The sequence below is a fragment of the Myotis yumanensis genome, unplaced genomic scaffold (genome assembly GCF_028538775.1).
Source record: "Myotis yumanensis isolate MYYU_CA2020_CCGP unplaced genomic scaffold, mMyoYum1.0.hap1 SCAF_4, whole genome shotgun sequence".
In the NCBI taxonomy this organism is placed as follows: domain Eukaryota; kingdom Metazoa; phylum Chordata; class Mammalia; order Chiroptera; family Vespertilionidae; genus Myotis; species Myotis yumanensis.
The window spans coordinates 110,120,344-110,146,136 of record NW_027223755.1 but is presented as its reverse complement, the minus strand read 5'-3'; the positions used below and the strand labels follow the sequence as shown (position 1 = coordinate 110,146,136).

The 25,793-nt window shown below is 50.9% G+C and overlaps 1 protein-coding gene across 1 annotated transcript in view; it reads right to left on the bottom strand.

Annotated features, from left to right (window-relative positions):
* The window catches only part of COG7 (component of oligomeric golgi complex 7), a 63,471-nt gene that overhangs the window by 1,984 nt on the left and 35,694 nt on the right, over positions 1 to 25,793 (bottom strand). Inside the window, exons 8-16 of the mRNA XM_070413679.1 lie at positions 25,451 to 25,578; positions 23,688 to 23,842; positions 17,608 to 17,724; positions 15,461 to 15,526; positions 10,754 to 10,940; positions 9,083 to 9,223; positions 4,001 to 4,084; positions 1,243 to 1,357; positions 282 to 425 (exon numbers count right to left, since the gene is read on the bottom strand). Of these exons, the coding sequence (XP_070269780.1) occupies positions 282 to 425; positions 1,243 to 1,357; positions 4,001 to 4,084; positions 9,083 to 9,223; positions 10,754 to 10,940; positions 15,461 to 15,526; positions 17,608 to 17,724; positions 23,688 to 23,842; positions 25,451 to 25,578 (1,137 nt within the window). The remainder of the gene's footprint in view (positions 1 to 281; positions 426 to 1,242; positions 1,358 to 4,000; positions 4,085 to 9,082; positions 9,224 to 10,753; positions 10,941 to 15,460; positions 15,527 to 17,607; positions 17,725 to 23,687; positions 23,843 to 25,450; positions 25,579 to 25,793) is intronic.

The following is a 25,793-nucleotide window of genomic DNA, read 5'->3' as shown; positions in this document are numbered from 1 at the left end:
TGGGCGAGGCAGCAGCTCGCGGAAGCTGCCCTAGTGCCTCAGCCTCAGCCGCCTGTCAGAACCCCTCCCACACTCCCCAAATGCAGATGTCTGGGCTCCACCCAGGCTAAGTCAGAAGCCCTGGGGACGGGGCCTAGAGAAGCGACTGCATTTCTGAAAGCTTCAGGGCCACATCAGGAGTGATGACACGAGGAGACCTGGGAGGAGACGCCTGGAGGCTAGGGGCTGACGGTTGCCGTGGGCCAGAGCTGTCCCTTCTCCCGCCCGGCTGGGGGACCCACCAATGTCAGTGGCCAGCTGCTTGGTGGAGTGCGGGGTGAGCTCGGGGATCTGGAGGATCACGTCACAGTAGGTCTGCATCGTGGCTCTGGCGATCGAGCCCAGCCAGTTGTCAGCCATGTTGTCCAGCTCGGGCAATTCATCCCCTGGAAAGGGAGAGAGAGTCACCAAACTCACCGAGCCTGCTCGGGAAAGACCCTCTGCAGCAGCGGTTACACCCACAACCGTGGCGCCCTCGGGGCAATGGAGCCTCAGGCGGGGCGAGTGTGGGCGTCCGCTTGCCACATGCACACCAGGAGGAGCATCGAGCAGAGTGCAGACGTGTGCTAAGCAGTGCCACCCTCAGGGCACATGTGAGAGGGCCCTGCTCACGAAGCACGTGAACATGGGGATGCAGACAGGCAGGGGAGGGCAGTGGGTTTCATCACCCCATCCCCATCACATGCATGAGTGTGTGCGTGTGTCTGTGTGCGTGTCTGTGTGAAAATTTCTATGAAAAAATGTTCTCTAAATTTTTTAAACTTAAAAAGCATATTTAGCAAACAGATAAAAATAAAAAACTCTTATATAACCTCACAGCCTTCAATGACTATTACTGACATTTTGGTGTACATATATCTTTTACATACAAGAGAGAAATATATTCTTATAAGACATTTCAGATAACACAGAAGTAGAGCAAAAAGCAAGCAGCTCCCCTCCCACTCCCCACTGACCCAGCACACACCCTGAGACCTGTTCCCACGGTTTCACATGCCTGTGTTTTCACATGCCTGTGCACGTAGGCAAATACACAGGGTTGGTTTTTTCAAAACACAAGTGAAAGTCACTGTGTTATTTTGCATACCCCAAGCTTTCTCAGTCACTGTTTGATCCTCAGAAACCGTTTTGGCGGGCCTGGGAGAGCTGTGTGGGATGCGGCCAGGGTGCCGAGTGGGCGTGCCCTCCCTGGAGATGTCTCACCTTGCTCGGGAGGAAACGGCAGCTTTCCCGCGTGCAGCGCCAGCTCCAAGGCAGAGTCCTCCTGAGTCACAAACGGCTCCAGGTTCAGAGGAAGGGACATGATATACTGCCCGATCTGAAAGAGAAGCACACAGGTGACTTCAGGAGGCACACCTGTGTGAAGGCAAGTGACGGACAGACACACTGCTAGCCCTGGGCAGCCCAAGGCCAGTCCTCGTGTGTGCTAACACTGCGCATGGCCACACCAGGGCGGTGTGCATGCAGGGCCGACCGTCCTTCTCCCTGGGGGCTCAGTATTTCTGGAACACTCAGCACAAGCTCCCCTCCAATGAGGTAATGGGCACCGAAGCGCTTTGGACAACTTATAGCGCTTGTGTCAACACCAGTAATAACTGCTCGCAGGTGAAAAGCCAGAAGGCACTACGTCCACAGCAATGGCCAGCAAACCCTGCCCCAGATCAGGACCACAGTCTCTGCCTTCTAGGCGATTTAAACAGGCAAAGGAAGTAATTTTTTTTGCGGGGGGGAGGGTTGGGAGGGAAGCCATTTATGATTATAAATTAATTTGAAGGGAAAACTATATTGTCTTCATAATACCAACTCTAGGAAATGAAGACAAAGCCTTATTGGCTGGTGGGGAACTGGAGAAAGTCGGGCTCCAAGCCCTTCGGGACAAACCGTAAGAAACACAGTGCCTGCCCGGTGTTCGCCAGGTCCACGTGGCTGCTGCCATGAATATACTCTAGACTAGACACCTGTTTCCATTACTGCTCAGAACTGGTTTGTGTGTTAAGTATAACATAAGGTTGATTCCCAGGTTATGACAATATAATATTATATTTTAACATGGTCTGTGAGCCTATTGTTGCTTTTTTTGGCTCCATATTCATTCCAGACACTCGTCTCCACTGAGCGTTAACGGGAACTCTGAAAGCTCAGGTCTGAGGGCTCTGCACCTGGCCTCACACGCACCTACCCAGTGGCAGGTCCTCCCGAGAGCACGGCCTCCGGAAGTGAGCAGACTCCAAAATGTACCCGCCCAGGGACCACGTGCGACTACACTGTCGCCCCGTCACTGCCCGTGGCTGGCTGCAGTGAGTCTGCGCATCCCATGGTCCATCCAGCTAACAAAATCCCGACTGGCCGGCCTCCCTCTAAACAGGCCGCAGTGTTTTCCCCGTTCACTTACTGAGTGTGGTTTTTCACAGGAACCGGACAAGTGGCCCCTTCGCTCACTGAAAACAACCACTGTCCTTTCTGCTTGAAAATCACAGCAGATCCCTTACTTTCCGCAAGGTCGCAGGGAGAGAAGGGTGATTTCCAGGGCTCCGATTTCTCCCCTCAGCAAGCACTTAATTCCACTCAGCAAGCGCTTCCTGAACACCTACTGTGTGCACAGACCCCAGGCATATTCTGTACTTGGTACACCCTTCATTGGTAGCCACACCTTTGACTAAATTCACAGACCCAGTTTTGTTCAAAATAAACCACCACCATTGTACCTTGCACCGGTGTCACCTTTAAGCTTTTCACAGCGTTCTCTCCTGTTTCATCCCTTTGGAATGCTCCCACAGTTCTACATAGGTGAGGGCATTCACCAACAAGGCAGGTCCTTTGTTATAAAATGTCAATAATCTGACATCTCAAACATGCATCCCTCGGCCGTGGGCCATGGGCCGTGGGCTTGCTGTGGTTCTGAGACTCCCCGAGCGCAGATTCCTCACAGGAGCTCTGTCCGCATTACCTCCGGAAACCCCTGTGGACAGGGAAGCTACCACGCACGTACTCGCAAGCACCGCTGATGCCTGTGAGGGTAGCTCAGCGCTCCGGGAGCACGATGGCCCGGGCAGCTGGCTCTGCCAGGGCCCTGGCTCCTTCACCTCTGGGACGAGGAGCTCACACTCACTGCGACGGCCGTGGCGAGGATGAAACTAACACTGTGCGATACACGCACGAAGCACCTGGCGTCCTAACCCAGCTGCGTGGAGAAATGGCCTCCCGCCCCACTCCCGCCCGAGCCCCGTGCTGGCCGACACGCTGCCCGCCGGCTGGCTGTGCACCACCTCAAGCACCAATCCGCACCGAGCTGCACAGTGCCTGCCTGGGGAGTGCTCCTTCCACCCCGGGCCCAGCAGGAGGGCAAGGCCGTGCCTAGAAACGCATCCCAGCCTCCTTACTCCTCTACACCTTTGAGGTCAATTCCATAACCTCTAAAGTTGCTTTTAGTAACATGGTGTCCCGTATTAATTTTTACTGTAATGCATATGTCTCGATTCTAAAAATGAGATCGCTCCCACTGGTGTCACAGAGCAGGAAATCGGGTAACACCCTGGAAAACAGGAGGACAATGGCTGCCACCCGGGACTCACACACTCCCAGTGGACAGAGAGTGGGGTGCCATCCTCCCGCCAGTGGCGTCACCCACTCCTAACGCACAGCCTCTACTTCAGCCTCTACTTTAAAAGTCCAGTGTGTCTATTACAACAGTCATAGCTTACGTGGAGGAGGGGTCTAAAGTGAGAGCGTGGGGCTTCCCAAATCCAACCTTCCCACTGGACCTACTCTGCTGCCGCAGGTACTGACTCGCCTCCCATTAGGGGGGAGGGGGAGGGGAGGCAGCGTGCCAGGTTCGGAGAGCAGCATGTTTCCCAGCTGATTTCCTTAAAGTCCTGGACAGGAATGGCCTAGATAGAATGACAACCCAAGGGGAGGCCTGAGAGGCTGTGACCACCGCTGGGCGAAGCACGGGAGCTCTTACGTTGCTGATGTACTCCAGGGGGGTGAGGCTGAAGGTGGGCAGGGCGTCCGTCAGGGTCTCTCCAATGCCCGCGGTGCTCCAGCTCTGGGGGGAGAGGAGGGTCAATGTCACACAGGCAGCACCAGAGAGGGAGCGGCCCCGAGGGCGAAGGGCACACTCCCACAGGCCTCACCTGCTCGGAGCTGGCAGACCAGGGGCTTCCCTTCTTTAAACCATGACCTTGAGGCCCGCACAGGCCTTCAGAGCTCATGCCTGCGGAGCCACGCAAGAGGGCTCCCACCTCCTCCGCTGGATTATTCCGTGGGAGCCAAGGCCTTACTTCTCCCTCCGAACGTGAAATGAGTTGGCTTCTTCTGCTCTGAGTTTTTCTACTGGGTGGGGGCAATAGGCACAAGTCGTGGGGCACAGGCAGCCTCACTCACTCCTGGGTCTCCAGCGCTCTGAAAAGGCTAGGACACCCCAAATCTGCCTCAGCACCCACAATTGGGGAGGGAGGCTTGGGAAGCCCTCTCTGGCTGCAGGAATACCCACACCACACTGCTAAGTTGGAGCTACTGCTCTCATTTCCACCCGCCTTCTGGACCCAGTCCTCACCGGGCTCAGAACTCAGAGGGGAGGGAAGGCAAGCAGTCCCAATCCCCAGCTGCCGTCCTCTATGTGAGCCCTGACTGGGCCGACCTCGGCACCAGCATGTCCTCCTTCATCATTTAAAGTGGGGGTGTCTGCTGTGTCACTGCGTAAGCCCCTCACGTTTTCCATAGTTAGGCAAATCGCCGGCACACACATGGTTACAGAGCTCAGCTTGGCACACCCTCACACGTAAAGCTCATTTCTTCATTCCACCTGAGTCACCCTAAAGCCGGCCTGGAAAACAAGGCCGCTCTGGCTGACTCCTGGAGTGGCTCCCGAGGTCACGCTGCGGCTCTCCTGCCACCTGATGCCGATCCGGTGGCCTGATCCTTTAAGTAGCGTTCTGGGAAGGCAGTGACCACATCCACCCTGGCTTCCGCCCAAGCTCAGCCGCCGTCCTCCCGTGCTCTCCAGCACAGGATCTGCCTAATGTTCTTCACTCTAGACAAGTTCTCTTCCTCTCCCTGCCCTACAATTCTCTAAACTCCGTGTTCTTGCTTGAGAACCCTCACTTTTCTTTCCAAATGTCCTACTTCTTTTCAGTTAACTCCCACCCCACTGAGAAGGAACACCCGATCACCCACAAGGACCAAGTGCCTGTGACGTGCTGGGCTTTGCAGAGAGCAGACAAAGAAATCGCCCCACATGCATCTACTCGGGCTCCCTCTTCAGGAGGTCTCGGTGGCAGATGCAATAAACGTTCAGAGCAGCAAGAGCTCAGAGCGACTGGAGAAGGGGCTGGCCACAGGATGCGTGAGGTGACGAGAGACGGCTAGAAGGAGAACGCCAGGCTAAGAGAAGGCTTTACCTTTGAGAAATACATTGCAAAGGGAGGGTGGAGAGAAACAGAGAAAAATGGAGCTGGTAGATGTGGAAGCGAAAGAGGCGTGTCTTCGGTGGGCGATGGAACGGGTGGCTAGGAGTTGACCATGGTGAAGCAGGTGCTGAGGACATGGAGCTGACTGTCCTCTTCTCTATTTTTGCATATGTGTCAAAATTTCCATAATGAACAAGTTTTTCAATAGACTATGATCCTGGCCCAAGTGAGCTCAGGAAGAGTTTTGGGCAGCGAGAGACCAAAATTTCATAGAGCAAAGCTTTATGAAAATTAATGCAGCAAAGCTGAGGAGGACTGAAGGTGGGAGGCAGATAGAAAGCTCAAGAAACAGCTCGAGGCGATGAGAGCCTGGACCAGGGCAGTGGCCCTGGGAACAGATGGGAACCACACTTAAACAGAAGGACGACCCCGGCCAATGTGCTCAGTGGTTAGAATGCGGGCCTGTGCACCAAGGGGTCAGAGTTCAATCCCAGTCAAGGGCACATACCTGGGTTGCGGGCGGAGGGGTGTCCCTCAGCCCGCCCTGCACCCTCTCACAATCCAGAACCCCTCAGACATCCCTCTCACAATCCAGGACCACTAGCTCCTAACTGCTCACCTGCCTGCCTGCCTCATCGCCCCTAACCACTCGCCTGCCTGCTTCATCACCCCTAGCCCCTCTGCCTGCCTGCCTCATCGCCCCTAGCCCCTCTGCCTGCCTGCCTCATCGCCCCTAACCACTCTGTCTGCTTGCCTCATTGCCTCTAACCACTCTGCCTGCCTGCCTGATTGCCCCTAACTACTCGCCTGCCTGCCTGATCACCCCTAACCGCCTCTGCCTCGGCCCCTGCCATGGTGGCTTTGTCTGGAAGGACGTCCGGAATGACACCTGGAAGGTCATTCAGCTGTCTGGTCTAATTAACATATTACACTTTTATTATTATAGATTTCCTTCAAATGGGTTTTTCTATCCATCTGTTACCAGGTAATACAGCTAAACCTCAACAATCTATTTTGAAATGGAATAGAGTGTGGGTTTATATTCCTGTCATGTAAAAGGGTGGTACAACTGACCAGCAAACATTAAAAACAAACATTCAATGACCAGGGTTTAATTTTCAAATCCTTAAAACCAGAGTGTTTGCCTCTGTGCAGTGCTTCCGTGCTGGCACAGGCGGAGAGCACCTGCCCCCACGCCCACGCCAGAGGCGCGGTGCTGAGGCCCAACCAAAGGCCAGAGCCCAGCAGCCCAGAAGCAACCCCCACAATGAGCTCGGGATGCAGAGGGGGAGGCAGGTGGGGACTCCACACCCGCTCCATGGAGAGCTAGGACGGAGAATAAGGATTTCAGAGCAGAAGGTCAAGATTTTTCAGCTTCGACCCAATAACAATAACAACAGGAACCAAGCCTGGAGTAGGGGGCGGGAGACAGGAGCTGTGAGGATGCTGACCCCTCGCCTCTCAGGGCAGGTGAACCTGTGTCAACCTCTGTCTAAACTGAAGTGTGAGCTCTGGCCAATGTGGCTCAGTTGGTTGGGCGTCACCCTGGGCCTCGAGAGGCTCCAGTTAGGTTCCTGGTCAGGGCACATGCCCGGGGTGTGCACTCATCTCCCGTCAGGGTGTGCATGGGAGGCAACTGATGGATAACTGATGGATTAATGGCAGCGTGATCAGCAAAGACAATGCCTTCGATCTCTAATAGTTTCCATAATCTTTTTTTCCTTAACCTTGGAGAGATCTGGGAACTAATTTCTTTTTTCTTTTCTTTTTTTTGGTTAATCCTCACCCAAGGATGTTTTTTCCCATTGATTTTTAGAGGGGGTGAAAGGAGGGAGGAGGAGAGAGAGACATCAATGTGAGAGAGACATAGCAACTGGTTGCCTCCTGCATGTGCCCCTACGGTGTCTGGGGATGAACCCCACAACCCAAGTATGTGCCCTTGACCAGGACTCGAATCTGTGACCCTTCAGTGTACAGGCCGACCCTCTAACTACTGAGCATACCGGCCAGGGCTTGGATCTAATTTCTTTTGTAATGAAAAACCTAGCAACTCAAGTTTAAACATTCCTTTGGTTTCCTTTATCTTCTTTTTCTAGTTAAATTCAAATAAAATTTATATGGTATATGTTTTATTTTTTAAGAACAGCCTGACTGTCCAGTTGCACTTCCTCCTGAGGTGCCGTGCAGCCTTCGCCATGTGGGCAGACATGGAGAGAAGTCTGGGTGGACGAACAAATGTTCACACTGCTTATTTCTAGGTGTTGGGATTCTGCAAGGGTTTGCTTTTTCCTTCACACCTTCCTTTATTGCTTAATTTCTAAAAATAAATGTAGATATTTTTTATTTTTTAAATTCTCATTCCTCTTAAAAAATGAGAACCACAGAAAGAAAGAAAACCACCCCTTGTGAAGCATCTACTCATTTCTCGGCCATTGTGCTCAATTCCATCATATACAAAATTTCCCTTAATCCTCGCTCATCTGCATGGTGAGAATGAATGGGTGTCCCATTTACAGATAAGGAGATGAGGGCACAGAGGAAGTAGCAGCCTCGGCCCTGTGACCTAAAGCCATGCACGGCACGGCAGTGCCCAGGGATAGCACTGGTCATCGACATCACTTCCACTGCACTGTGACGGCATGGCTGTCTTCCAATCTCACCCCCGCCCCAACCATGCAAGACATGTACAGTCTGGCTAGAGTAGATCTCATGGCATCTGCATAGACGAATCATTAAAAGAATCACAGAATTCCAGGGAGGAAAGAACCCTGAAATCGTGTAGTTGAACCAGGTCCTTGTATAGATGGAGACAGATGCCGCGGGGGGGGGGGCTGAGACTTGCAAAGGGCACAGTGAACGCTTGTGCCTGGCCTGTATGATTTCAGGGAGGCAGCAGGAAGCCAAGAACTTGTAATTATGTCAAATTCATTCTTGCTGCTTCCTAAAAGGAGACCCTCGTTATTAAATCCCCATAATTGGATCTTTCCCAAAAAACTATTTTTTTAAAAAAGCCAAATACTAACAGAACTGAGGAGACGGTGAGAGATGAACCAGGGGATGGTCCCAGGAATCCAAAGGGAAGCGATGAGATCAGGACGGGGAGACTGAGCCAGTAGAGAAAGAATGGCTGGTGGGCAATTCCTTGAGAAGGAATCAGGACAACCAGGAGAGAGAAGTGGGGGAGGGAGGATGGCCAAGGAGGAACGGCCTCCAGGGCAGAGCAGAGCCCTCCAGCCCCTCCAGCCCCCAGGTCGAACCTGGGGAGCAGTCTCCTGAGTGAAGTCCCAGAACCAACTCTCCCGAAAGGCCTGTGGCATGATGAAAACAACCTCACAAGACACTTAGCTCCTCGACCTGCCCAGCCCAGCCAGGCGCCCGGGCTCCCTACTCCCCTCGGAGGGCACAGCCACGCTCCTGATGGCTGAAGTTAATCGAGCAAGAGTAATCATCCCAAGAAACGCCTGGAAATACTGCACCACAGTCACCGCAATTAAGATAAGGAATTCTTGGCAAGCAGTGAGCTGCCTCTGAGCAGAGGGACTCCTTGCTCTGGGAGTCCACGCAGGCCCCTCCTGAAGCTTTGGGGGAGCAGGGAGAATGTTCCTGGGAAGGAGGCAGGGCGGTGGGAGACTCACTTCCATCTTGGGAATGAGCAGCAGCTGCTGTTTGATGCGCAGGAAAACTGAGTCGAAGGCCAGCTGGTGGGCCTGCTGGTTGAGCCGAGTCAGGGCTGCTCGGGAGGCAGACAGCAGGTTGTGGTTGCCGGACCCTTTCTCCTAAGATAAGAACATGCAAAAGGCACTTGTTAGGCCCGGAGTCCAGCCCAGGCATTGGCTAGTTAGACATTCTGAAAAGCCACTGAGAGGAAAACAGTGAGGGGTGCTAGACAACAGGGGTTCCCAAAGCAGGACCGGGGGCACAGGCCCATTGGAAGACACGGCTCCACCCCAGAACTACTGACTTGGAGTCAGCAGCGTGCAGGAGCCCAGCAATCATTTTTAAAATCACTTTTCCAGGTGATTCTGATGCAGCTGAGCTAACCCAGGTTCATGGGTTGGCAGTTTAGGAAAAACTGACCTGACTGTCCCTCAGGGATAAAGGAACAGGGAAAACCCGATCAGAAGTGTCATGTACAGACCAGAGTGAAGGACAAAGCCCTGACCCCCACGAGGTCAGGTCAAGTACACTGGGCTGCAGGCCAGAGCGTGCACAGCCTGCGCAAGCCCCGGGAATTCCATCAGCCTGAGAGTGCAGAGATGGAAAATGGAGCCTGAGTTTTGCTATTATAAATGAACTGATTACAAGAAACAGAAATAAATCAGATCAGCAATAAAGATAAGCGGAGCTGCTGTACCCTAACCGCAGAAGCACAGATGACTGACTTGCAGAACTGCTTGAACAAGGCTTTGTCACGCTCCAGTGCAGTCAGCCTGTGGGCCAGGGTGCAGGGTCCGGGAGCAGGGCGGGGAGGGCAACAGAAGCACCTGCAGTCTCCCCAGAGCCTGAGGCCCGTCAGGATATTCCAGATTGCGCTCGGTGCTACGCGAGCAATGTCTCCTCTGCCTCTTACCGAGAGATGAGCTTCAAACCAGACAGCGGATACGGGGACAGGGGGCGGGGGTGGGGGGGTGGGAGGAGGAGATGACGCTGGGAAGGATGCCTGTGGCCTTCTGGGAACTGGGGCTCATTCGCAGGAAGCTGTGCGACTCATTCCCTTTGTTGGGAGGTCCTTCTATCCCTAAACTCAAGGGTTTAAGCTCAAAGTCAAGGGCAGCTTTGTGGTAGACACACTAAGACTCTGAAGGACCAGTGAGCAGGGCACTGTCCCCAAGTCCTCATTTGCCTCCTGCAGGAACTTGCACCAAAGGAGCGAGTGGCCTGGTCCTCTCCATCCTCGCTCCTCTCTGGGCTGGGGTCCACCTTTCCGGGTCTGCCCACCGGCAGGCAGTACACACTGTGGTCCCCCCTCTGCCATTCAGGAAAAGGGGACCAGGAGCTGCTGAAGGTTTAACACTGGAGGGAAGTACAGCAAGCTCATTTGGCCGCAGATCGAAAGCCACACTCTCCAGCCTACCTTTGTCAGTACTAATGCTCCAGCCACCCGACTCCTACATCTTTGTTGTAATTGGTTCCAACCCAGTCTTGTGCTTAGCCCCTCAAAGCCACGACATTAATGAGACAGAGAGGTGGCAGCAGGACATGCCACGGCCCCACGCCCACACGTGGCCAGAAAGCCAGGATCAGGGAAAGGTGAGTGACAATGGAATGCTTTCATGGGCAAGAATGCCATCAATCTGGTCTCATACCTTGAGGGTATATAGCATTTCCATTAAGCTGGCGTATTCGGCAGGGCTGTCCTTCTGGAGGTAATTATATTCCTGCCACGGGTTCTTGGCAGAGCTCTTCCTGTCCGTCAGGATGCTGTCGTGAACCGCGCTCAGGCTCCGGGGGCTGTAGGCGTCAGACAGGTACTTCCCGGCCGTGGACAGAATCCTGCAAGGGCAGTGGGGAGCATGACACCCCAGGGCTTTGTATGGAAGTGCCTTCTTGAAGCATTCATGCTGCTCCTTACTCCATCCCAGCATACCTGAGGCAGGTGGACTTAGGGTCCATTTTACAAGGAAATGAAGGCGTCCGTCCCCAGGGGGAGTGAGCTGGTCGCAGGCGCACAATAGACACCAGGTGATGCTCTTTGCTGATAAACACTCACTCCTCCAGAAGATGCTGTCTTCCTAACAGGACAGGCAGCTACAGGGCCCGTCCCTCACTGCCATGGGGACCCCGCACTTTCTGTGTGGGCCTTCCTTCCACATGCCCATCACTGGGTGGGCTAGTCAGAGCCCTGGGAGCAGCCAGCACCTCAGTTCCAGGGGCGCCGGGCAGGGCGGTGGGACAGCTGGTCCCAGAGAGCTGACAACAGCAGACTGCACGCCCCCCATGCAGGACGCGCCGTCACTCAGTGACACTGACACTGAAGTCTGCCTTCATGGTTAGGTGCTAGGGGGTCTCCTTGGAGAAGCTGGCCCTCCCTGGCTTCTCGAAGAAAGGAAAGTGCCTCCAGGAGACTCTTGATGACCAGCCCCAGTGCTGCGGGGGAAGCTGGAGTTCTGTCTCCAACAGGATGACCTGCCCCGGGGACGCTGAAAAGCCTCCACTTGGTTCTTTCTCAGCCCCACTTTATCCTCCAGCCTACACACCTCAGTGGGTACTGAATGATACGGACAAACGTAACCAGGAGAGCAAATATCGCCAGACAGCCCAAACGTGGCTACTTCCCTGGCCCTCCCTGTCATTTCTTACGACAAACACTGCTTTGGACCTGCCACTTTCAGGTTGCACTCAGCACTTTTTCCCAAAAAACTAAATCCCGTGAGTTGCCAAGAAACAAGCGCCTGTACTTGCACACAAACGCTGGGACAGGCCCTCCTGAGGAGCCTCTGCCACGGAGGGCGGCCACCTGCCCGGTGGCTTAGGCTCACGAGTCCTTTACCTGCCAAGCTGTGGCCGTCCCTGCCGCAGCCCTACTCCCAAGTCGTCACTATTCCTCGCCTGAACCTCAGCAGCCTCCCTGCCTCCAGTCCTTCCACACGCCACTTGCTCTGTCCTCCTGTGGGTTAACAGCATGAGCTTTCCAAAAGCCAGGCCTGGGCAGCCCTCAGGGCCCAGGACACACCTAAACATGCCGAGGCAGGGCACCCCGGCCTTCCATGGCCAGAGCCCTGGCAGCCCCTCGTCATGCCACTCCAACCCCAACCCACCCCATGCTTCTCACACACACATGCAGTGCTCATCCTCACCCTCACCCCAAAACGCTGCCCTGCCCTGTGCACCTGGAGAACCCACTCCTGCACACGCTGGTCCAGGGCCTTCTCTGCCACGTCTTTCCTGACATGCCTCCCAAGCCATTCGGCCTTCTGCTGCCTCAGCCTCTCGCCTCTCTGGTGGCATTTATCATCTTGTCTCGTTTCTATCCCACTAGAACAGTGGTTCTCAACCTTGGCTGCACATTAGAATCACCTGGGAATCTTTTTAAAATCTTGATTTCTGGGCCTCATCCTCCAGAAATTCTGTTTCTTTGTTGCTAATGTTGTGGCCCCACCCCATAATAAAGAAACAGAATTTCCGGAGGATGAGGCCCAGAAATCAGGATTTTAAAAAGATTCCCAGGTGATTCTAATGTGCAGCCAAGGCTGAGAACCACTGCTCTAGAAGGTGAGGCTGTGCTTCAGCTCGGAGTGCCTAGCACCTCGCACGGTCCCCTCCCCCCCCCGCACATGGCAGGTGCTCAGTAATTACCTCCCGAATGCCAGGTGGGCCCCGCGTGGTGACAGGAGGTGGAGGCGGCGTGCCTCGCCCTCCGCAGGACTGGCAGCGGGGAGCTGGCCTCGCCCGCCACCCAGGGTGAAGAGCAGCAGACGCGGTGGGAATGTTTCAAGGACTAGAGGTTACAGCTTAAAACATCAGAATCGTGTGCTCTACAATAAAAACCAAGCCTAGTTTTAAAAATGCTCAAATAATATCGCTCCAAGCCCCAGGAACTAAGGGCACCCTGCCTGGCCTCTTCGTCCCCAGACACTAGGCAATCTCCATTAGAGTCTGGTTCCCTGGCCTGTGTATTTACTAGTACTGTGAGCTCAACCACATGAAATGACACTGGACTTCCTCATTCATCAGAGAAAAGCTCCCTCCTAACTGCAGTGCCTCTGAGATACGTCTTGGGACTATGATTGAACACAGTCATTGCCCTTAAGCTCAGAGGTTAACGGGGGAGGCAAACATGGGCCCATGTAGGACTCACATTTCAGTTCCATCTACTTCCTCGGTTCGCTTCCTTTTCATGAAAATTTGTTTCCCATCCCTCAGTCATGGCAACTTGAAAGTTTAGATTAGATTCCCCAAACCCTATTGTCTCACGAAACTACCCCACTAAAACCTGCCCCTGGTGAAAACACCACTGCTCAAAAGCAGCGGTGGGCACCATGCAGGGGCAGGCGGGCCTGTGCTGCCCTGCGTCACAGAAACCCTCAGAGGATATGGAAGCCACCCAAGTGCCCACCAAGAGACGAGTAGAAAAAAAAAATTGTGGTACATGTATACAATGAAATATTACTCAGCCATTAAAAAGATGAAATCTTACCATTTGCAACATGGATGGACCTAGAAGGCATTATGCTAAGTGAAATCAGTCACAGAGACAAAGACAAATACCATATGATTTCACTCATACGTGGAATCTAAAGAAGAAAATAAACAAAACAGAAACAGGCTCACAGATACAGTGAGCAAACTCACAAAGGGAGAGGATTTGGGGGGCTGGGTGATAGAGGTGAAGGGACTAAGAAGTACAGATCGGTAGTTACAGATCAGTCATGGGATGTGAAGCACAGGATAGGAAATATAGTCAATAGTATTGTCATCACTATGCATGGTGCCAGTGGGGACAGGAAGTATCAGGGGGAAGACTTTGTAAAGTATGTGATTGTCTAACCACTACGCTGTACACCTGAAACCAATACAAAGCAATATTGACTATAAACTGGAGTTGAAAAATAAAATATTTTTAAAGAGAGGGAAATCCCTCACTTGACACCCAACTTGGTCCTGCTGTCCCAACCCATAAATCACAAAAAGACCCCCTCCTGCAAGGAAGCGGCCTCTAGACAGAGAGCCACTGCCATTCCTCCCCTGGCGTAACCAGGGTGCTTCCAGGGGAGGGTCCTTGCTCCGAGTCTGGGTTCTTCGGGTGAGACTGGCGGGGAGGGAAGGTAAGCTGTGTGGGCGCTGCCCACGCACGGCCTCCCTGACGGGAGCACAGGTGGTAACTGTCGCTCTCTTCCCTTTCCAGGCTCCGGGCTTCCAAAATGATGCCAGCTCTCAGAGAGGCCCCCTGGGCACACCCAGTCTGTTCTCCTCTCTCTCACACCAAAGCTCGAGTCAGGCTTTCAAGCCCTCAAGCTCATCCTTTATCTATCATGGCCCCATCATCTTCCTAACCAGAACCTTCCCTACCCTGTAGAATGTACTATTCACCTTCATTAAAAATTGAGGAGCTTGGCTGAGTGGCTCAGTTGGTTGGAGCATCTTCCTGTACACCAAGAGGTTGTGGATTCAATTTCCAGTAGGGGGCGTGCAGGAGGCAGCCATCAGTGATTCTCTCCCTTGGGCAATAAAAACATATTTAAATATACATGTATACATATAATCTCCTCAGGTGAGGATTAAAAAAGATTAAGGAAAGTGCGTGTTCTGATGTGGAGAGAGGAGTCCAAGGGCAGACACGAGTCCGTGAGAACAGGCAGCGCAAGAGTGACCGTCCGTCACGCACTCTGGATGGCTCAGCTGACGTCCAATTCAAACCACTGCCTCACAGTTGTATCACCTCAGACACAGTATTTCTGTAAGTAACTTCTTTTACCTACAAAGTTATTATCTGTGCCAAATTCTATGGAGCACATGTGGGGAGAATCAGCCTGAACAGTACTGGGGCGACATAAGGCCCTGGCAAGTGTCAGAACAGAGAGAGGGCAAAGGGACTTCTCCTAGGCCAACCCCAGAAACCAACCCTCCATGGAGATGCACCCCCTTGGGCAGCACAGAATCCTGCTGCAGCACCCAGAGGCAGGCTGGCTGGCTGAATCCTGATTTGGTAGCTGACCCGGGGGCTCCCCACCACTTATAAACACCATTTCTATGGGTAAATTCATGGTCAGTCCCAATAACTGACTTACAAACAAGCAGTGGAACCCAGCCCATTCCTCATAATATGCTGAGAATTCCAAATTAAATCAAAATTATGCGACCATTGCCAAGTAGGTCAGAGCCTTGGCCTTTCTGGGTGCTCAATAAATGTTTCATGATGACAACAATGACACCTTGTATCTGGGTACACACAGTCCTTGAACTCTGTGGCTTCAGATCTGACCAAAAGCTGCCGCTGCTGTGTACTGTGTGCTGTATGCTGTGTCAAGTTCTTCCCAGAAAGAACCCAGGGTTTCACCCCAGCTCTCGCCTACCTGTTTGCCAGCTGCTGCTCGAAGTCCCCACATTGCCTCAAGAGCTCTCCGCAGGTGGCTATTATCCTACACAAAACAGAAAGCACTTGAAGTTCAAGTATCTGGAATGCCAACATTTACAGCACAAACACTGTCTCATTCATAACAATCCTAACTATTCACTCCTTTGGTGGAATGCTGGGTTCTGGGAAAGCAAGTTAACCATTTGACAGCCTACCTGAAAGCTGCATTAGTTGGTGATTAACATAAAAGGTAAATGACAGCCTCTTCTAATATCCTCACGTCACAGGCCTCTCTGCTAAGAGTCACAGTTCTATGCAATATGATCTCAAATAACTTTACATTTTCAACTACTCAGGTGCTTTGGGGCTTTGTCCTTGAGAAAATGGACTGAAAATACTGTGTATCTAAAATTTAAAATCCACAGTTCACTATTTAATGTTTGTTAGATGCCTGCCATTTGTCAGGCATAGAAAACTGTCTTGATACTAGAAAATTCTCTCTCTGATCACATGAAAGGCAGATGGAGAGTAATCCACTTGTTTCTCAGAGATAAGCCCGAATGATCATCAGATCTGTACTTAACAATCTTAATTTGCAAGTAATTTTATGCTAGGCTCCTGGGTCCTTCAACACCAAACTATAATGCAGGACAAATCCAAGGATTAAAAACATCTTAAGTCTAGTTAACTTTTAACTTTCTCTAAAAGTGCCTGTCATCACCAGGCTATCTAGGCATTCCATCATAAGAAGGGTTTCTGAGAAAGTGAACGACTCCACTTGCCTCAGGTACAACCTGTACACAACACTTTCTGGCATTCCCGGCCACACAGATGACAGGTGTACAGGAGCATCTAGGGCACTAAATCTCATAAAAAACGTCAAGTCTAGTCGGAGCCCATGAGGGGATAATCCAAGTGGTGCTGGGAGGTCCTGTATCCAGTGACTGAGGGAGGCCTGGAGCTGCTCAGTGGGCGACTGCACGAAACCACGTGTCCCGGCACCTTGCACACACCAACTCGGCCACAGGTCAGGCAAGAAATGCAAGTGGGAAAGAGCAGCTTCTCTTTTCAGAATGTATATCCAAGAAGAATGATTTTAAGGCAAAGCAATTTCTAGATTGCTTTTTATCTCAGCCTAACGGTATAGCTAGCAAGCCTCTGGCAATGGCAGCACCATAGCACAGCAGAGAACGTACGGCCGGTCTCACGGGGACTGCGGCTGCCAACCCCCGTGGGTCCTGTCTTGGGACAATGTGGGCCTGGTGCTTCCAGAGGTTCCAATTTCTAATGCTGTGAGAAATCTAGGTTATGTTCAATCAGGTTTTTCATTTAAATGTTAGCAACTAATCCAATACATTCTGTAATGCTGTGATCAAACCAAACATGTCCACAGGCCAGCCATCTATACTCTCTGGCTGGACGTATCAATGGCCAAACTGATCAGGCCGCTGGGGCAACAGGTGTCTACCCACTGCCCCACAGGCCACACCGGCTGTCTCAGGAGCTGGCTGCCACGACCGCTTGGGAGGGACCCTTCGGGGCCAATGCAACCAGGCAGCACTGCCCCACTGCCCGTCATCTGGCACCATGGCGCCCAGACCCAGCAACAGGAGCCGGCTGCGAGGCCTCTGCCACAGCGTCAGCTCTAAGCTCTTTCAGGTCTCTAAGAACTATAGGCTAAGGGGGAGAAAATCTTAAACCAAATGTACACATGTAAGTCATCATAAGAGATGAGGAGTTTATAAAGAACTTATAAAAATATTTTTAAAGCAAGAGGAGTCTTTTTGGTGTTTGTCTAGTTTGGTTGGGTTTTTATTCATGGACTTGTTTTTAGAGTCTAGAGTACAGTGGGGCCTTGACTTACGAGTGTCCCGACTAACGAGTTTTTTGAGATACCAGCTGTCTCTCGGCCGATTTTTTGCATTGAGTTGATAGAGTAATTTGAGTTAACGAGCTCCTTAACGAGCTCGGTCTCGGAACGAATTAAACTCGTAAGTCAAGGCCCCACTGTATTTGCTTTAAAAGAAATGCAGTAGAAGAGAAAAGAACGATCCCTTAAGAACACACTTGTCATTTTATATGTTAGACTGCGCATGTCGGTGCAGCCCACATGAGGCACGTGCTCGAACTGCAACCCCACGTCACCTAATGGAGTTCTGAAAGGCCGTCCAATCTTCTTGGAAAAGGGAGCTGGGAGGAATGTCATCCAGCTTGCACTTCTTGCGGATCGAGTGGAGAGTGCTGGTGAAGTCAGACACATACCTGTGAGGAAAGGAAAAGGGACAGGGCTGTGGTCATAAACTCCTCAGACCTACAGACTCCTGGATCACAGTCTGGACCAGTGCTAATGACCGTGAGAGCGCCTTCAGAGGCTCCTTCCCAAGGCGAGACAGCTCATAACCCTGACACCCAGAGGTCTTCTCACCTGGCAGCAGCTTTAACAGCTGCTCAGGGAGGGGAGGGGACAGCCCTGAAGACCACGACTCTGGAGACCCGCCAGGTAGAAAACAATGCAGGCAAATTACTCCCTTGTCCTAACAGACGCATTCTTTGGAAACTGGCTCAGAGAACTGTTTTAAACCTCATGGACCCACTACAATACCCGACTGTTACCTAGGATGCTATAAGGCAGTTCCCTGATGCCCAGGGTACTTTTGCTGCATTCTAACCTCCCAAATTTGGACTAAATGGCCAACTCCAAGACAGGAAGAGCCCGACTTCAATGGCACAAATTACACCGGATTCAAAGTTGAAATCCCCTTCCTCAGAGACAGTGCTGCCTGCTCCCACTGCACACTGCATACTTCCTTCTCAGCATCTAAGTAAAACCCAGCCGCTTATTTAAACTCTGTGCTCCATGTTTCTTGTTACTGTTAGACTAGAAGCTCTAAGAGAACAGGGACTGTCCCACTGTAGCTCATGATCGTATCCCCAGGAATAGCACAGAGCTGGCACAAAGGAGACACCAGCCCGGCCAGCGTGGCTCAGTGGTTGAGCATCGACTTATGAACCAGGAGGTAATGGTTCGATTCCCGTCAGGGTACATGCCTGGGTTGTGGGCTCTATCCTGGGGGATGTGCAGGAGGCAACCAATCAATGATTCTCTCTCATCATTGATGTTTTTCTCTCCCCTTCTTCCTTTCTCTCTGAAAGCAATAAAAATATATTTTAAAAAATAAAATAAAGGAGACATCAGAAATAAGCCCTGAATGAAGACTTGACTATAGGCCTGGGCAAGTACCTACATGTTTCTGAACCTGTTTCAAACAGATTTACTCCTCACCCACAGGGGCCTCTAGGGCCTCTGCCGACGGCCGTCTGCTCTGGCCATCTCATTTGTCAGGGCCACAGCAGCTTCATGACGGCCCCAGACCTTCAGCCTCCCCAACCCTGGGCTTCGCGTTATAGTATCTGCTGTTCTCTATTATGTCATCTAAGGCTGTTATCACAAAGTACCTCCTCCCAAAATAAATACAGATTTAGAGAACTTTATTCTAAACAATAATTAAGTTAAAAGAACTAAAAGTAAACTGGTAGTATTAAGGTCATAAAGTATTTTAAAGAAATTTCATGATACCTTAATTTCCTCATGCTTTTATAGTTCCAAAATACACCTGACGAGAAAGCAAACTACTAAAATTTAATTACTGACTTAATGAAGTTACTTCGATGGCAAATATATGGTGACAGAACGAGACTTGACTGTGTGAACACACCATGCAATATACAGATGATGTGTCATAGAAATGTACACTTGAAACCTATATAATCTTATTAACCAATGTCACCCCAATCAATTCATAAATTTTTTAAAGAATTTCAAAATTTACGGCAAAGTGTTTTGTTGGAAGTTTTTAAAAATGGACTTAGTGACGCCTTCTGAATTGCCTTGGATTGACATCATGCTAAAATAAATGAGTCAGTACGCACAGGCGTTTTCTGACAAGTATGACACGCACGCTGTGGGGTGTCGATTTTAAGGGACAGTTGTTAGCACACGCACAGATGAGTGCACGGCCTCGGGAGTGTGCTGAGCACACAGCTGGGGGTTGTGCTCTCTGGGAGCCAAGAGGCTCCTGGAAAACCTATGGCACCTGTGGCATCATAGGAAGTCGTGCCTCTCTTGCTTCCCAGACCGCAGGCTGCACTCTCACAGTGAGAAGAGTGGAGGCAATGGCCCGGCCCAACCCGAGGAGCACGTCCATGTGCTGGAAAGAAAGGCCATTCCAGGAGCCCAGCAGCAGAAACCGCTTCCGCCAGCCCGCCCACAGCGGCCACAGCTGCTCCTGTCCATGGCCTCCCCGTTACCGTGGAGAGCCCCAAAACCCCAATCTTGACAGCACCTTCCCTTACCACCAAGACAGTGACAGCTTTCTTGGGAAAGCAGCCCCTGGGAGGGGAAGGCCTCCAGGACAACATAGCAAAGGACTGCTGAGGAACCGGGCTTCAGCTGTAGGAGGCAGACAACTGTGTCACCACCCTGCGGCTGACAAACACGCCGAAGAATACACATCCAACAGGCGTGCTCTGCAGATGCTCGGAGGACAGAGTCCTGGGGGTGGTGAGCAGACCAGTGTGCATCACCTCTGTCCCCACCCTCCCATGCTCTCACAATCAGCATTTCCTCTGCCATGGAGCCTTGCTTAGGGCTCCAATGACGCGCTTTCCCTAATGGCCACAACTAGGAAAGGGGATGTTATCACCCCCTCAGAGGAGACTCCCAGACTCCCAGAGGTGCGCTTACCCACCCAAGGTCCCGACCAGTAAGTGTCAGAGCCAGGATCTGAGCCCAGGGGACCCCAACCCCAGAGCCCACGCTTCCATCACAGCTGTAAACTCCGAATTCTCTGACACCGTATCAGCTGCTAAATTCTGCAGCATCACCCTGGTTCAAATTAGGCCAATCTCCTCCTGCTCTGCCCTCCATACCCTGCCCTCTACTGAACATTGTCCCCCTCGAACCCTGCACAAGTCAGCGTCACCCTGTGTCCCCGACTTTATAACATCAGCTGTCTTAGCAGCTTCATAATCTCTCCTTCTAAGAGCAAGCGACCGGTTTCCATTTGAAGCTCTAACACAGATGTGTTATTATTTTTAAATAAAGTAGTCAAAATAACCAATAATAAACTAAAAGTAAAAATGTTGAACAAAAACAGATCCAGAGACAGAGAAGCATCGATCAGACCATCAAACCTCAGAGGGAAGGTAGGGGAGGGTGTGGGTAAGGGGGCGAGATCAACCAAAGGACTTGTATGCATGCATATAAACCTAACCAATGGACACAGACAACGGGGGGAGGGGGGAGGGCATGAGTGGGGAATGGGGGGCAATGGGGGAATAAGGACACATATGTAAAACCTTAATCAATAAAAAAAAGAACCCAAGTAATATGTGAAATTACTTATCCTAAAAAAAAAAGTAAAACTGGCCCTAGCCGGTTTGGCTCAGTGGATAGAGCATCGGCCTGCAGACTCAAGGGTCCCGGGTTCGATTCCAGTCAAGGGCATGTACCTTGGTTGCGGGCACATACCCAGTGGAGAGTGTGCAGGAGGCAGCTGATAGATGTTTCTCTCTCATCGATGTTTCTAACTCTCTATCCCTCTCCCTTCCTCTCTGTAAAAAATCAATAAAATATATTTAAAAAAGAAAAAAAGTAAAACTGTCCCTGACAAGAGCCGGGAGAAGCAGGGCACGAAGGAGGACTGGCCTGAATCAGCTCAGCGCCTCGTCATTCACGGCTGAGAAGCAAAACACACTGAAAGTCTGGAGGGAACAGACGACTAAGAGCGAAAGGTCCACAGCTGGTCAGTCCTAACGAGAAGGCCTGAGAGTCAGAAGAACGGAAAAAAGGAAGGCTTTCCATTTTTATACCTTTTCTTTTTTAAAAATTATTTTAAAGGCGTTGCTTTTGTTTTACAATAAAATTTAGAGATCTCAAATTCTTTCCATCCACCAAACCCCAGTTGGTGGCAGAGAAGAGGTCAAATTCTACTTGATTAAGCTTGTCGCCGATGCTTCTCTTCCTACAGGAGCACCCCTGGACCCCTCTGGTCGCACATCCATCTGTGAGCAGCACACGTCCTTGACAGGACGGAGGCCGATGCTGTGAGCCGCCCTCGGAGTGCTGACGGCCCGGGGTGACAGGGAGCACAGGGCCCAAGGACCCTCAGAGCTCCCGGGGCGTGCTCAGTATTTCTGGAATGACAAGAGCTCCCTAAACTTTCAACATCAAACACCATTCAGTCCAATAAAAGGAATTACTTGAGACTGAAGGTGACTGGATTCCAGAGCAGGCCACAGAGGCAGGCCTCCTGGAGAGCCCAAGAATGCACTTGTCTCCAAGCCAGAGGCTGCCTTCTCACCAAGGGCCCTCCCTCAGGGACTGGCAGAGAATCCAACCTGACCCTGCTTCCTTCCCTTTCTTCTTTCTAACTTGGCTTGATTTTAGTTTCCCCTTCTTTCTTCCCTTCCACATCTTTATTGTGATATGACTCACCTACTGCACATACACCCACTTAAAGAGCGCAATTTACCGCTTTTTAATGCAGCCATCACCACAATCAACTTCAGAACATGTTCACTGCCCCAAAGACACCCCTTACCCTTTAGCAATCATCCCCCATCTCTCCCAAATGGTCCTCCCCCAGCCCGAGGCACCCACTGGTCTTTCTGTCTCTCTACGTTTGCCTGTTTGGACATTTCATGTGGATGGAATCGTGTAACGTGGGCCTTTGTGGCTGGCTTCTTCCACTCAGCATAATGCTTACATATTTTTTATTATTTATTTTTAATTACCTAAGAAACATGTGAATGTATGTATGCTCCTTCTTAAACAGAAACTAAGAAATAAAACTAAATCCAGTATGGCCACCACCCTAGTCCTTCCCCATCTCTCCAAAGATAACCAGTCTTTTGAGTTTGTTGTCTAACCTTCCACATAAGGGCTCAGCAAACTTTCTGTTAAGGTCCAGATCTTTTAGGGTTTGAGAGTCACAAGTCTCTATCCTAACTACTCAACTCTACCTTCACAGTAGGAAGCAGTCACAGACCATAGGTAAGTGAAAGAGATGGTTGTGTCCCATAAAACTTTATTTACAAAAACAGGTGGCAGGCCAGATTTGGCTCATGAGCTGGAGTTTGCCAACCCCGACTTCACAGAAACATAATGCTTTTTAAAGTATTTTTAAAAGATCCAGCCCTGGCTGGTTTGGCTCAGTGGGTAGAGCATCGACCTGCAGACTGACTGGTCCCAGGTTCAATTCTGGTCAAGGGCACACGCCCAGGTTGCAGGCTTGATCCCCAGTGTGGGGCGTGCAGGAGGCAGTCAATCGATGATTCTCTCATCATTGATGTTTCTATCTTTCTCTCTCTCTCCCTTCCTCTCTGAAATCAATAAAAATATTTTTTTTTTTTAAAAAGATCCAGAACAGAAGATGACACTGGTTTTTGCACATGAAGTTGTAGTAGAATACAGCTACACCCATTCATTTATGTGTCATCTACCTCTGCTCCTAGGATAGTAAGGCAGGTGCCACAAAGGTCTCCATTGACTGGAAGGCCCAAAAGCCAAAAATTCTTACCATCTGGCCTTTTGCAGAAAAGGTTTTCCAAATCCCAATACAGAAAATACACCCTAGATCAGCAGTTCTCAACCTGTGGGTCGTGACCCCTTTAGGGGTTGAACGACCCTTTCACAGGGGTCACCTAAGACCATCGGAAAACACATATATAATTACATACTGTTTTTATGATTAATCACTATGCTTTAATTATGTTCAATTGGTAACAATGAAATTGGGGGTCACCACAACATGAGGAACTGTATTAAATGGTCGCAGCATTAGGAAGGTTGAGAACCACTGCCCTAGATTGTGTATGTTCCTTTTACGTAAAGTAAGAGACTTTATATATTTTTCTACAACTGGTTTTTATTCCAACAATCTTTTTGAGCTCTATCCATGTTGGTGCGTGTAGACAGAATTCATACCTTAAGTGCTGCATAGAGGTCCCTGTGTGAATACACCGTATCTCATGGAGCCACTGCCCAACTTAACGGACATTCAGGCTGCTGGAATGTCTCTCTAAAAAGCATCCTGCGGAGCACCCCTTGCGCTCTGGGGTGCGTGCTCCCCCAGGGTTCAAAGCAGGCGTATGGGACACATGCATTTACTGGGGCAGACACTGCCCTCCCATGTGGCGGCCCTGCCCCCTCTGCCCAGCCTTACTTGGCAAAGAGGGATTTCAGGGCTGTCAGCAGGCCGCAGGTCCCCAGGCCGTTGGTGAATCGGATACATCTGTCAACCGCTGCGGATGCCAGGCCGAAGAGCTTGCTCACAGAGTGGCTCAGCTCCTGCACGCAGTCAATGACTTCTCCATGCTCCTGGTCAGCAAATACGGACAAACACAAGCCACCTCAGACTTGAGAACAAATAAACAGACAACACTGAGACAGGTGCCTTTCAAGCCTCCTCATCCACGGTGACATCACTCAGCAGGGACATCACAAATGCAGTCCCCGTGGCCAGTGGTGCTCAGTGGATAGAGCATCAGCCTTCGGACTGAAGGGTCCTGGGTTCGATTCCGATCAAGGGCATGTACCTCAGCTGCAGGCCCTGGGCCCTGGTCTGGGCTCGTGCAAGAGGCAACCTATCGATATATTTCTCTCACATCAACATTTCTCTCTGTCTTTCCCTCTTTCTAAAAATCAATGAAAAAATACCCTCAAGTAAGAATTAAAAAATAAATAAAAATGCAGACCCCAACTGGGATAGCTCTTCACCAGCCTGAAGTGGAGGAGAGCAGTTTAAGTGGCCAGAGAGATCACAGAAATTAACTCCTGGCAGAAAGGTGTAATCAAATCCTGACATGATCCTTACATTTTCATCCCTTCCCTCTTTTCACGTGATTAACATGGCATCTTTTTCTCCTGTTCTCAAGCTAGGACTCAAATTTTCTGTATCAGACTTTCCAAAAGAATGCAGGGAAAAGCAAACGCCTCCTTCATGGGCTAGCATGTCACTGAAGCAGAACACTCTCCTGGTGCATCCCCGGAAAGTGGGACAGTGGTGAGGAGGCAGATTTAACTACCATGAGATCTATTCCTAAATGTCAACTCACCTCACACCAACCTTAACACCTGCCCGAGACACGACCTTCCTTCCCCTCCAGTGCCCCTAGAGCCCTGTCTCTAAGTGCCTGCTGATGCGCCCCTTGCTCATCTGCCTCAAACAAAAGATGGCCAAAAAATTAAATCAACCCATGAACCAGGAGGCAATGATTCTATTCCCGGTCAGGGCACATGCCCAGGTTGTGGTCTCAATCCCCAGTAGGGGGCGTGGAGGAGGCAGTCAATGATTCATCATCGATGTTTCTTTCTCTCTCTCTCTCTCTTTCCCTTCCTCTCTCTGAAATAAAAACTTCTTTTTTTAATTAAAAAAAAGCCCTAGCCAGTTTGTTCAGTGGTTAGAGTGTCAGCCCTCAGACTGAAGGGTCTCGGGTTTGATTCTGGTCAAGGGCACGAACTTCAGTTGCAGGTTTGATCCCTAGCCCAGTCAGGGTGTGTGTGGGAGGCAACCAATCGATATGTCTTTCATATCAATGTTTCTCTCTCTTTGTCTCTCCCCTTCCCTTCCACTCTCTCTAAAAATCAGTGGAAAAAATAACCTCAGGGGAGGATAAACAACAACAACAAGGAATTATTAAAAAAATGTTAACGAGGAAACAATCAACTTATCCCCACCAGATGGAAGCTTCCCATTTGGCTAAACTTACTGGAGATTTGAAGTAGAAAACTGGGAGTGCACATCTGTGGTCTTATCTTACATTTGGTTCCCAAGAGCCCACATGGCCCTTAAGGCCAGTCTTTGCACACCTGTTCCACCTCCGTGCACACCTGAGGCCACCTCACACCTTCTCCAGGGCATGCCATCCCCAACCCTTGCCTGGAAAAGAGAATGAGCCAAGCGGCCAGTGGAGGCGGGGACATTACCAGAGGCACCGCACTGATCTGGATGAGGAGGTTCTGGGCTTCCATCTCGCCGTACCTGAGCTGGTAGGGTTTGTACGGACCGTAAACAGCACCCACCAGCTCCATGACTTTCACCGGGTTGTGCTCGTCTTTAGGGAATAAGAAGGGAGAGGCAATCGTGAACACAGTCAGAAATCAGTCCTGGGAAACAACAGGGACAGGGACTGGGACTCTCCTGTTTCCTCTCAGGGTAGCTACCGTCACCAGCCTGTACTGTCCCTTCGAGCTGCAGCATTCACAAATATCTTGATACATTTGAACTCTGTGTATTGTTTGTCTAAAGCACTATTAAAGCTCTCACCTC